Genomic DNA, 12325 nt, shown 5'->3' with positions numbered 1-12325 from the left:
AAGGAGATATATGTTGCAAAATACCATAGCAAACTAAGATGAACATCTAGATACCCAGTAATGTTGATAGAAATGAATACTATCAATGAAGCTGAACTACTCTACAATGTTCTAAGTTGCATGCTTCTGTTCTCCTACCCTACCCACAGATCATCATCCTCAACTGTGCAGGATGTTTTCTTCACATATGTCCTTTTGCATATTGCACTGTTGAGCAATTTTGTGTTTGAGCCAAGCTCTTAGTATGTTGAACAGGTTAGTCTGGAAAACCTGGGCTTAAGTGGGTAGCTAGGACTACAGGTGTGTACTACACCTAGAAATTGCAAGGGGTCTTACTGTTTTGGCCGGTCGTGGGGCTTGAACTCTGGGCCTGGGTGCTGCCCCTCATCTCTTCAGCTCAAGTGCTCTACCACTTGAGCCACAGCGCCACTTCCTGTTTTCTGGTGGTTTATTGGAGATGAGTTTCAGGGACTTTCCTGCCCTGGCTAGCTTTGAACCATGATCCTCAGATCTCAGCCTCCTTAGTACCTGGGATTACATGCGTGAGCCACTGGTGCCCAGCTAACTTTGCTTATCTTTGAGGCTGCACTGGTATACTCAATTGAAACATTTTCACTGCTATAATTATAAATGCTATGAAACATATTCTACTGGACAATGGAAGTTTTGTTTATTGTAATCAGGACTTTTTTTTGCTGGTTCTGGGGGCTTGAACTCTACCACTTGAGCTGTCATAGCTAGCTTCACTTCCAGTTTTTTCTGTGATTAATTGGAGGTAAGTATCATGGACTTTCCTGTTGGGGTGGTTTTGAAAATCGATTCTCAGATCTCAGCTTCCTGTGTAGCTAGGATTACAGGCATGAGCCACTGGCACTCAGCTCCAGAACTGTTTTAAAAAGTAAACCATGTATGTGCACTTGCGCTCATGTACCAGTCTTGGCGCTTGAAATCAGGGCTTAGGCCCTGTCTCTAAGCTCCCTCCCCACCCCAAGGCTAGCACTCTACCACTTGCAACAGAGCTCCACTGGTTAATTGGAGATTAAGAATTGTACAAACTTTCCTTCCCAGGATGGCTTCAAACTGTGATCCGTAGATTTCAGCCTCCTGAGTAGCTAGGATTACAGGCCTCAGCTACTGGTTCCTGGACTCCTGCTTTCTTAAAACTCATCTGCAACCCAGCTTTAAGGATTCCGCTCAAGGCTGAAGACATTGGGAAGCCTCCCTCGCCTTCTAGGCCTTTCAACATTGAGCTGATGGTTTCTTTCCAGACCACATGCTCGGGAGAGGGTTGAATTACTATCTTCTCAGGGTCAGGTGCTAGAGTGTGAATGCTAAACACAAGGGAAAATGGCTCAGATTAGGCCCCTTTATCTTTTTGCATCCCGCTTTGAGACATGGCCACAGGAAAATCTTTGAGGTAGATACCTCAATGAATAACAAAAACCACACAAATCAAGCAGAACAAGCACCATTGGGGTTGTTTTTCTAACTAAACTTTTATTAAATTATTTTTTGTTGTTGAAGGCAGGAACCATCAAAATCTTTAAGTAGATCAGCTTTAAGTGCTGAATGGAGTAAAAAGCACAAGAGACTCACTAGGTGATCTGTGGACAGTCAGACTAGCAGACAGGCAGGCAGATGACAAGAGGAACAGACAAAACAAAAACTGGAGAGCTAGTCAAATCTCTTGCTTACTAAAATTCATTAGGGATGGAGATGAACTAAAATATTAGCAGAAGAAACTAAACTTATAAAGGCTCAACCAAATAAAATCCTTGAGTGAACTCAAGGTTATTCAACCTGCTAGTTTGTGCCCCTTGAGCAAGCTGAAGCTTTGTCCTTGGTGACCAGTCATAGCCCCCAAGTTCAGGTAAAGCATTAAAAAAATTTTTTAAGAAGACCATCCCCCAAATTCCTGCCAACCTCTCTAACTGTGAGGAAACTGCCTTTACAAGGAGGAAGTTGAACCAGAGGTGGAGGTTGGTGGGTGAGCTGGAATGGCAGAGATGATTTTTCTGGAGAAGTTCATTTGGATCTTCTCCAGATGTGTAGGATGTGCTTTGCTTATTTAAGTTGAAAAAAACTCCAATGTGAAAAGTGAGTTATGAAGAGTGCTCTTTATTTGAAACCTCCACAACACAGACGCCAATCTTGTCTCGCATTGAATCATTAGCTGTGCACATCAACACATTCCAAGCACAAATTAAGAAATGCAAACAGAACAAAAAAATATATATATATATAATTTTTCCCCTATCCAAAGGTTTCAAGTCTCAATGCAGCAAATCCTTCTGAACACAGAATCTGAGGAGCACACTGTTCAAACAGTTGGGACAAACAGGTCCCTGCAAAGGCTACTGCCTTCTTAACACATGGGGTGGGGACCATGGACGGCATGGAAAGGGGAGAGGTGAGCAAAGGGGATGAGGGAGGAAAGAGAATGAGCAGAAGGGAAACAGGTATGCGCTGGAGAAGATGGGGCAGCTGGGAGACACACATGGTGAGTTGGTGGATTTCATTTATTGGTTTTTGACATTTTCTTTCTGGTTCTTTTTAAACATTCCCCCCCCCTCCCCAGGTCCAACAATGGTAGAAAAACCCCACAGAATTGGGCAGTGCCGTTTAGGCCAGCCCAAAGCCTTCAGAGCACTCTTGGATGGCCAGTAGTAGCATGTGGCGGAGCTTCTCAAAGCTCTCATAGGCAGGCAGGTCCAGCTGATTAAAACTAGGAAAAGAAGAAAGATTGATCCATGAGAAGAGATGACAACTAGATCCCTGTGTTCTCATGGCACCCACTGGCCCTCCCTTGCTTTGATTTTTCTTGATTTCTTTTCTTTTTTAGTCTTTTGTACTTTTTGTTTTTGGTGCCAGTCCTGGGCCTTGAACTCAGGTCCTAAGCTTCTTTTTTGCTCAAGGCTAACATTCTACCACAACAGCCACAGCTCTACTTCTGGCTTTTTGGTGGTTAGAGATAAGTCTCATGAATTTTCCTTCCTGGGCTGGTTTTGAAATTTGATCCTCAGATCTCAGCCTCCTAAATAGCTAGGTGTGAGCCACTATCAGCCAGCTCTGCTGTATTTTTGTTTTTTAAATAGTGGCCTCTATGCATGGGAAACATCCATCTAACCTTGCTGCTCTCAAAACAGCCTGGCTCTAAAAGTATAGAGGCTAAGCTAAGCTCTTGCTCTTCTCAAACATCACCTTCTCCATAGAACCATCAAAAAACACTAGCCAGTGTGGAGTACTGAGCCAGATTTGTGTTCCTCATTTTGGGTAGGGGTCTAGAAGCACCAATTCTGCAAGTTCAATATAAACATTGAAAAGGAAAAAACAAATACTTCCCCTTACCATGTGTGAGCAGAAGGTAGGCGATCTGTGGACCTGTCATCTCGATGGATCTGAAACTTTTGAATGCCATTCATGCCTTCTAGGGCAGCAAAGCCTTGCAGGGGTACCTTGGAAGTACCCGTGACAAATTGGAGGAACTTGGCACGGTCAGCTTGGTCGAAAGAACGCAATGCCCTCCAAAACCACTGGATCTGGAGGAATGGACACAAGACGCTGGTGTTAGGAAGACAGCTTGGAAGGAAGAGTGGGAAACATCGTTAGATTCGCAATCTATTGGTAAGTCACATTACAGGATGGGCAAAAGCACCATCAACAGCTGAAACTATGTCTCAGAAGAGTAGCATTAGATCACCTGTAATGTTAACAAGCACTTCATTGGATCAGGTGTATATGGAGAAAGTTGTTACCTGAATAGAGTTGGACTGGTACTTGTGGTACTCAGTGTTGGATTTCAGATCATCAATGTCAATGGTGGGCAGTCCTGATATGAGCAACTCTAATTCCTGCTCAGTGAATATGGAAATGAGGCGCTTTGGAATGATCTCATAGAAGCCTTCCAAGAAAGCTGCCAGCTGTTTTCGGATAGCTCCTGGAAAGAGAACCAAACCACATGACTTCTGAATGCACACAACTGCTAGAGGTCAGAGATCCCTAATTTGAATCCTGATGCTACAAGGAATACATATCTGGCAACTGAAAGTGGATGAGATTATGTATTTTGTCAGGTGTTTTGATTTTTTTTTGGTTTGTGTGTGCTGATCCTGGGGCTTGAACTCAGGGCCTTAGGTGTTGTCCCTGAGCTTCCTTTGCTAACAAGGAAGGCTAACAATTTACCTCTTGAGCCACAGCTCCATTTCTGGTTTTTTTAGTAGTTTTAGTGGAAATGATGCCCAATCTGCTTTGAAGTACCATCTCCACATCTCAGCCTCCTGAGCAGCTAGGATTACAGGCATGAGCCACTGGTGCCTGGCTGTTTTAACTCCTTTTATATAAGACTTTGCCATACAAATAAGAGCAAAAGGTAAGACCAACAGGGTTGGAACTGTGGCTCAGTTGGTAGAATACCAGCCAATGAGCAAGAGTCAAGTACGTTAGTCAAGTTCCGGTCTTGGACCAAAAAGAAAAAAAACAAAGAAATGAATGAGGTCTCAACTTTTCTCATATTGAGCAAGTAGAGGTTGAAAGGGCATTTTTCATACCTGTCATTCTCATCTGGCACACCAAGTGTACATATTCCTTCTTATTCTCCTCTGTTACCAAGATGTTCGCCCCATTGGGTTTGAGGTCACGAACTTCACAGACTCCAAACTCTTGGACCTAGAAGATCCCAAATACCAAAAATAAGGAATAAGGGACATTATTTTTTGGCTTAGAATACATAAAGAAGATGGAGAGGCAGCTGTCAACAATAAATAGAGCTGGCACAAGTGGCTCATTCCTGTAATCTTGGCTACTCAGGAAACCGAGATCTAGGGATTGAGGTTCAAAGACAGAAAAGTCAGTGAGACACTTTATCTCCAAATAACCAGAAGCAAAACTGTAACTCAAGTGACAGAGTGCCAGCCTTGAGTAGAAAAAGTTAAGGGATAGCACCCAAACCTTGAATTTAAGCTCCAGGACAAGTGTGCACACACACACGCACACACACGCACACGCACACACACACGACCAGGCACTGTTTTCTTTTTTTTCAAGCTCCAGGACAAGTGTGCACCTACACACGCACATGCACACGCGCGCGCGCACACACACACACAGACACACACACACACACACGACCAGGGACTGTTTTCTTTCTTTTTTTTCCCCCTTTTGGGCCAGTACTGGGGGATGGGGAGAGACTCTAACTTAGAGCCTGGGCACTATCTGAGGTTTTCCACTCAAGGCTAGCTCTTTACCACTTGAGTTACAGCTCCACTTTCAGCTTTTTGGTGATGAATTGGTTCATGGATTTTCTTGTCTGGGCTGGCTCTGAACCACAACCCTCAGATCTCAGGCTCCCGAATAGCTAAAATTACAGGCAAGTACAAATACAATCTTTATGGAAAAATAATCTGAGGGAAGAAGAGTAGTCGTAATATTTTCTCCTTAATAGTCCTATAATGTTTCAACAATGAAGACCTATGCAACTAGTGCATTTTAACTAGTTTAGCTAATAGACTGAATTATTTTTAGCAATTGTATGTGATTATCTTTCACATCCATTGGTCTGATTAGAGTACAAGGAATGGGGCTTGAAGAAGTCAAAATGCTTCCTTAGAATTAAGATTATCCAGTGTCTGTTCCAAGGACCCTTAAAATGACCTACCTCAGTACTGAAGGTGAGGTCATAGCCGAGTGTGGAGACATCATTTTCTAGCAGGTAAACCAGGCCCTGGTAGAAATGGTAATCTTCACTTTCCATATCTGTATATCTAGGAAAACATAATTACACAGGATCATTGGTGGAAGGATTGGTAGTATAGGGATGGGAGATAAGAAAGGATTGGACTCCACAAGCTCAGGGCTATGCCACATTTTTCTTACCTGACAGATTTGCCCAAGATGTGTTTGTAGAAGGACCGAGTGAAGTAGCACTCTAGGAGGCGGTTGTCATATACAGCTTTGGCCACTATGCGCCCGACAAATTTGAAGTAGCTGAGGTGATTGGGGTTGCAGTGGGAAGATGGGTTGATGGTGTAGGTGACTCGATCACCAGGTGAGGTACGGAACAAGGCATACATAGGGTTAAACATCTCTCGTGAGATGATCATATACCACTCTCGCAGGAGGCCTCCAGCATCCTGACCTTCTTCTCCTTCAAACACTATATACCTATATTAAGACAGCAGAAACAAGAGAACTATACAGGAAGCCCAGGACAAATCTAACCATTTGTGTAGCATCATATGAGCCAGGGAAAGTGCAAAGCAGACTTTGGGGAGTGTTGTATCAGATGTGAAGAAGTGAACACAGTGCCAGAGAGCATTGGGAGGATATTCTGACCTCTTGTGTGATCACACGGATGATGGGCTCAGACTACAAAGACCAAGGTGAAGTCTTTGTATGACCCTGAGAAGTCTTGTCATCAGTTCCAGAGACACACATTATTACAAACTGCCAGTCTCCTCTAGGTGGTTTCAAAATCATCATTTAGCAGTTTTCCATTGGGTAGGGTACTCATGTATATACAAAGAATCTTTCCCAATCTAGGCTACCATTTGTTTAGCGGGCTTCTGATTCTGAGTTTAACAACAATCACACTTATCATGAAGCCTTCAGGGGTATCCTTATAAATACCAGAGACTCTTCCTGGCTGCCTAGAACTTGATTAGCTCAGTCAGAGCTGGCCAGTAAGACAGGCCCAGAAATTAGAAGACAAATCAGTGAGATTATTGAAGCCAGACAGCTACTGGGGAGTACAGCAGCTGCCAAAATGTTCTAAATTTGAGGTCAGAGCAAGCCACTACTACTATACAGAAAGAGGTCCCCTGCCCTAGACAGACTTGTCGGTTCTCTTACAATCGATTCTTCATTTCTTCAGGGGATTTGCGATGCAGCTCCCGATAGGAGTCTTCGAACACATGGTCTCGGCGGACATGCACAGCCATGTCTTCTTTACGGAGCCCTTCATCCAAACGTTCTAGCTCTTGGCGGAAATACCTTGGGAGATAGGAAAGTAGGATTGGGAAATGGCAGAGCAAGCTTCTGTGCATCTCATAAGACCCACAGTGACACTTCTATCTTCTAAACACTTTGGCCTCTACTTCTGACCAACTTGGAAGTTTTTTTTTCTTTTCTTTTCTTTACTTTTTTTTTTTTTTTTTTTTTGGGTCCGGTCGTGGGGCCTGAACTCTGGGCCTGGGCGCTGTCCCTCAGCTCTTCAGCTCAAGGCTAGCGCTCTACCACTTGAGCCATAGCACCACTTCCGGCTTTTTTCTTTTTGCTTATGTGGTGCTGAAGAATCGAACCCAGGGCCTTGATCATGCAAGGCAAGCGCTCTACCACTGAGCCACCTTCGCAGCCCTCTTTACTTTTTTTTTTTCCTTTGGTTTGCCATTCCGGGGACCTGAACTATCCCATAGCTGCTGCTTTTATTGGGGGGGGGGGGGGCTCAAGACTAGTGCCCTACCATTTGAGCCAAAACTCCACTTCCTGCATTTTTAAAGTAGTTTATTAGAGGTAAGAATCTCACAGACTTTCCTGCCCACATTGGCTTTAAGCTGTGATTGGATCCTCAGATCTCAGCCTTCTGAGTAGCTAAGATTACAGGCATGAGCCGCCAGCCAGTGCCTGACATTTTCTATCTTTGAGTAATACCCCCACATATTGTGGTATGGGATTTCTTCAACGAGCAGGTAATAAATGTGTGTATGTGTAGAGGCGATAGAAATTATTCCAGGAATGGTGTGGAAGTGCTTCTGAGCCCAGCTATGAATGTACCACAGCCTCACAACACCAAAGGATGGAATGGGACTTTAGAAAACCATATGGTTAAAAAAAATATATGGCTCTCATTTAGCTAATGAAGAATGAAGAGGACGTGTGTGTGTGTGTGTGTGTGTGTGCGTGCGTGTGCGTGTGTGTGTGTGTGTGTATGCAATGACTTGTTAGTAAGACACTTCTTTCTTTCTCTACCAAACACCATTCCACCCACTGCTACCAAGCAAAAGTTTTGGTCCTAGAAACAACTATGGATATCATGTGGGGAGCTCCTGTATCCCTCCATTCAGGCACATACTTGCGTTTGACATCAAAGTCAAGGACACGAATGTAATCTACTAAGACAGCAAAAGGCCCATCAGCAAGGTGGGTGGTAGACTGCCGTAGAATCTGGTTTAACACAGTGCGGTGAGTCTCTGAGGGGAAAAAACAGGACAGCAAAAATCAGAAGCACATCATGGAAGCCCACCACCTAGAAACTTTTCTGTTCTTCCTTTCCAGGGTACTTTGTAAGAACCAGCCAAAGTTAAGGTCAGCTCTGAAGTGTGCATGCAAATGAATAGGGGCATTTCTACCATGCCTGGCTTCCCATGGCTTCAGGATAAAGCAAAAACCACTTATGATGGCACACAAGGCCCCGGGCTATGTGCTTCATTAGGCTCACTATGCATGCCACATGCGCACGCATGCTCGCTCGCCCTCCCCCCCCCCCCTATCTTTCACTGTGCTGGATCAGCTAGACCACCTAAGGATAAAACATGAAGTAACCCTGAATCTAGGAGACTGAGAGGTCCCTGTACCTGCAAAACGAAGGAACTTCTGTGTGTCGGGGGGCAGGCTTGAGGAGATGTGCATAGACGAGGGCTCCCGGGAGAAGAATGGGTCAAGGGAGGAGGGAGTGGCTGGGGTTAAGGGGGCAGGGGAGAGCGGAGGAGGCTCATCCTTGATGTGTGCCAGCTGGCTCTCACGGGTGTCTCGGACAGGAGGCTTGCTCTCCCGCTCTGTGGCATGGACCAGAAAGAAGGCCTCAACAGCAGGCTGTAGCACTGAGGGGTGAGGGGGAAAGCATTATGAAGAAAGTGTCACTTTACTTGATACACTTGAACATACAAACCCCTCTGCCCCTCTAAACCAATCATAAAAATACAATATGGAAGAAATAATGTAGGAATTCAAACCCAATGGTAGATAAAAAGCCCTGGAAAAAGTCAGCACTCCCTTAAAGCCAGAGAAAAACAGGATGGACTGTCACATACACAGATTGCCCTCATCTGGTGAGCAAAATACTCCAGTTACTAAGAGAGGAAGCAACCTTTTTCTTGATACTAAGGTCAGAGAATTGAACACTGCTATAGATAAGGAGAAAGAACAAACTTGGAAGAAAAAAAATTGGCAGGATGGGCTGTGTTGCGGAGCAGAACAGCAACAAACAACTCACCTAGCACCGCATGCTGATCGTGGGATTCTTCCAGTTCCTTTAAGCATTCTCCCAGCATGTCCCATAGCTCATCTAGGCTCAGCTGCTCACTGAGCAAGGGTAACTCAGGGGGTCTTTCCTCTTTCTCTTTTTCTCCCTGTGATGGTCCATCTGAGGCTATTGGGCACACAGAAGACAGAGTTAGAAAGCCTTCAAGGTTTCTTTCCCAAGAGTTTTTCCCCAGACCAACTGGACAGGCAACTGCAGAGATATATCTGCTGGGCCCATTGGCCACCGAGTATTGCTAACTAAGCAAATATCTAGGGGTAAGTTCTAGTCCTGTACTGTAACAAATTTGGATGCCAGTTAGTAACAAACTTGGTTCCTCAGTGACACAAACTATTCATGTTTTAAGTGTCCAGTGGTCACTTAAGTCTATGGTAGTCCAATCAAGTCATTGCCTCATTAACTCACAGGAAATCTGTGGGTTAAGTTACCTAAGCACAATCCAACTTTGGTTAAACACATTGCAGTTCAGAGTATGTTTTATAGGACATTATCCTCATTAATTTCTGACAGCTGCCTTTGGAAGCAGATTGCTTCCTCTCTACTTTTTCAAGAACCAGGAACAGACTGGGAGCAGGTGGCCCATGTTGGTAATCCTAACGAAGACTGAGGATCATGATTTAAAGCAATTGCAAGCAGGAAAGTCCCCACAATACTCTTATCTCCAATTAACCACCAGAAAACAGAAATGGAGGTCTGGCTGAAAGTTGTAGAGTGCTAACCTTGAGCAAAAAAGCTCAGGGATAGCACCCAGGCCCTGAGTTCAAACCCCTAAACTGACCATTAAAAAAAAAAAAGATGATGAAGGGAGATCATGGGAGATGGGAGTATCTAGCTCCATAAAGTTCAGATGAATAGTGATTCAATATAATATTTAAAAATTGAATATCTGCTGGGTGCCAGTGGCTCATGCCTGTAATCCTAGCTACTCAGAAGGCTGAGATCTAAGGATAGAGGTTCAAAGCCAGCCCAGGCAGGAAAGACCGTCGAGACTCTTATCTCCAATAAACCACTAGAAAACTGGAAGTGGCACTGTGGCTCAAGTGGTAGAGTACTCGCTTTTAGCTGAAGACCTCAGGGACAGTGCCCAGGCCCAGAGTTTAAGCCCCATGACTGACCAAAAAAAAAAAAAAAAAAAAAAAAAAAAAAAAAGAAAAGAAAATATCCTATGATGGGCTAGGAAGGTGGCTTAGTGGTAGAGCGCTTGCCTTGCATGCCTGAGGCCCTGGGTTCGATTCCTCAGCACCACATAAGCAAAAAGAAAAAAGCCAGAAGTGGCGCTGTGGCCCAAGTGGCAGAGCGCTAGCCTTGAGCTGAAGAGCTGAGGGACAGCGCTCAGGCCCAGAGTTCAGGCCCATTACTGGACCAAAAAAAAAAAAAAAAAAAAAGAAAGAAAATATCCTATGAGAATAGTATCCCACAGGAATGTGCCAAGGGGTACTACCCAAAAGCATTCTGTGCACAACCAACCTTGAGAAATGCCACTAACAATAGCATTTCACCACGTGCCAGGTACTTCACTAATCACTACTTATTAAATCCTAACAACTGAATATTCCCAATTAAAAATTTATTGTTATTATAAAGGTGATGTACAGAGAAGTTACAGTTACATAAATCAGGTAAAGAATACATCCAGGCTTTTATATACATGTTTTCTTTGTATTGTTTTTATGGGACAAGGTCTTGTTATGTAGCCCTAGCTGTTCTGAACTCCTTATCTTTCTAATCCCTCAGGATTATAAGCACATTCCATCACCTAGTTTCAACGTGTTTTGGTATTAGTTCACATTTACAGAAACTGGTGTTCACAGTAACAATCTGGAAAACAGTGAGCTTATTTAATTTGGGGGCAAGTGATCCAGTAGACATTCTCTAAGACTGGTTCTCCCTATTGCTGGGCTAGAAATAAGTAGTACTGACCAATGGACTGATTATCTTGAGCACCGGGAGATGGCTGATCCACATCCATGGGTGACTCCTCTCTCCGGACAGATGCATCAGACTGGCTAGACTCCGACTGGATAAAAGGGAGATAAGGTCACATACAGACTGCAACTTTGCTTTCCTTAGAACAGGTTAGAGATTAACCCTTTTCACATATTGAGCTTAGATAGTTCCTCTCTGGTTAGCAAATGCTGTGGCACTTTAGGTCGTAAGGATGGCATTCCTCACCTCCTGTCCACTCTAGAGCCTGCATGTATTCCAAAGAGCTCCCTGTATTTTGTGCATTCCACTCCAGCCCTAGGTCCAGTCAGAAACATGCCTTCAGGAAACTGACTTCAAACCATCCAGGACAAGAATTTGTGTGTGTAAACTCAAATAGCCAGAGGGTAAGCTTGCTTCCCTTGCCACTTGTTCAGAAAGAGAAAATAGTGAAATCTCTCCTGAGTGACTTAAAGAATCAACATCTATCTCAGCAGGTGATAGACACTGGGTAAAAAATACTCCAGAACAACAGTCTTTAATTTCCCTTTCTATCCTCCTAGAGTGACTGACCTAGGACCTAGGTAGGCTATGCCTGGCATGTCCAACATTAGCCATAACATATACAGCAGTAATTCCACACAAAGAAGACAATGAAAATGCCACAGCATACATATTATGCCTGGCTTTTACTGCAGTCACTCTATGCAGGGACCCTAACACTAAGCTGGCTCCTTAAGTAGTTGAAAGCATCCTAAAGTGCCTGAATGCCTGGGTACCAAGGGATTATGGAGAACAGAGGCAGAAGCCAGGGTGGGAGGAGCAGCCAGGCAGATGTGGCTGCATGGTATGTATACCAAGTTTGGGAGACTTTCAAGGATAGCACTCCTGAGATGTCTCTGATGTATCTGTATTGTTCCATGACACTGAAAGAAATCTTCAACCCACATCCCTTCAGAACCAGACACTTAGCATTAAGCAGTCTGCAAAAGCACCACTATTGACTGGATAGCTGAGAATGGGATGATAGCAAAGCTTGAAACCAAACCGAACTTCAAACCAAGAAACCAATCAACAAATAGTAAGAAAAACGCCAACAGAAGAAAGTAACCTTGTTGTCCAGAAGCATTCATATAGCAAACTTAA

The 12325-nt window shown here is 44.0% G+C and overlaps 1 protein-coding gene across 16 annotated transcripts in view; it reads right to left on the bottom strand.

Annotated features, from left to right (window-relative positions):
- Positions 1-2103: 2103 nt before the first annotated feature.
- The window catches only part of Huwe1 (HECT, UBA and WWE domain containing E3 ubiquitin protein ligase 1), a 172728-nt gene continuing 162506 nt past the window's right edge, over positions 2104-12325 (bottom strand). For all 16 annotated transcript variants that reach the window (XM_070040419.1, XM_070040423.1, XM_070040420.1 and 13 more), the window contains 11 exons: positions 11177-11273; positions 9209-9364; positions 8571-8816; positions 8069-8186; positions 6850-6990; positions 5875-6162; positions 5657-5762; positions 4548-4665; positions 3756-3937; positions 3349-3539; positions 2104-2725 (listed from right to left, as the gene is read on the bottom strand). In XM_070040419.1, the coding sequence (XP_069896520.1) occupies positions 2623-2725; positions 3349-3539; positions 3756-3937; positions 4548-4665; positions 5657-5762; positions 5875-6162; positions 6850-6990; positions 8069-8186; positions 8571-8816; positions 9209-9364; positions 11177-11273 (1746 nt within the window). In that variant the 3' untranslated portion in view covers positions 2104-2622. The remainder of the gene's footprint in view (positions 2726-3348; positions 3540-3755; positions 3938-4547; positions 4666-5656; positions 5763-5874; positions 6163-6849; positions 6991-8068; positions 8187-8570; positions 8817-9208; positions 9365-11176; positions 11274-12325) is intronic.

Source organism: Dipodomys merriami, unplaced genomic scaffold (genome assembly GCF_024711535.1).
Source record: "Dipodomys merriami isolate MVZ:Mamm:240054 unplaced genomic scaffold, mDipMer1.0.p SCAF_3, whole genome shotgun sequence".
NCBI lineage: Eukaryota > Metazoa > Chordata > Mammalia > Rodentia > Heteromyidae > Dipodomys > Dipodomys merriami.
Note: the sequence above shows the minus strand (reverse complement) of the source record. Positions and strands in the feature narration are given on the sequence as shown.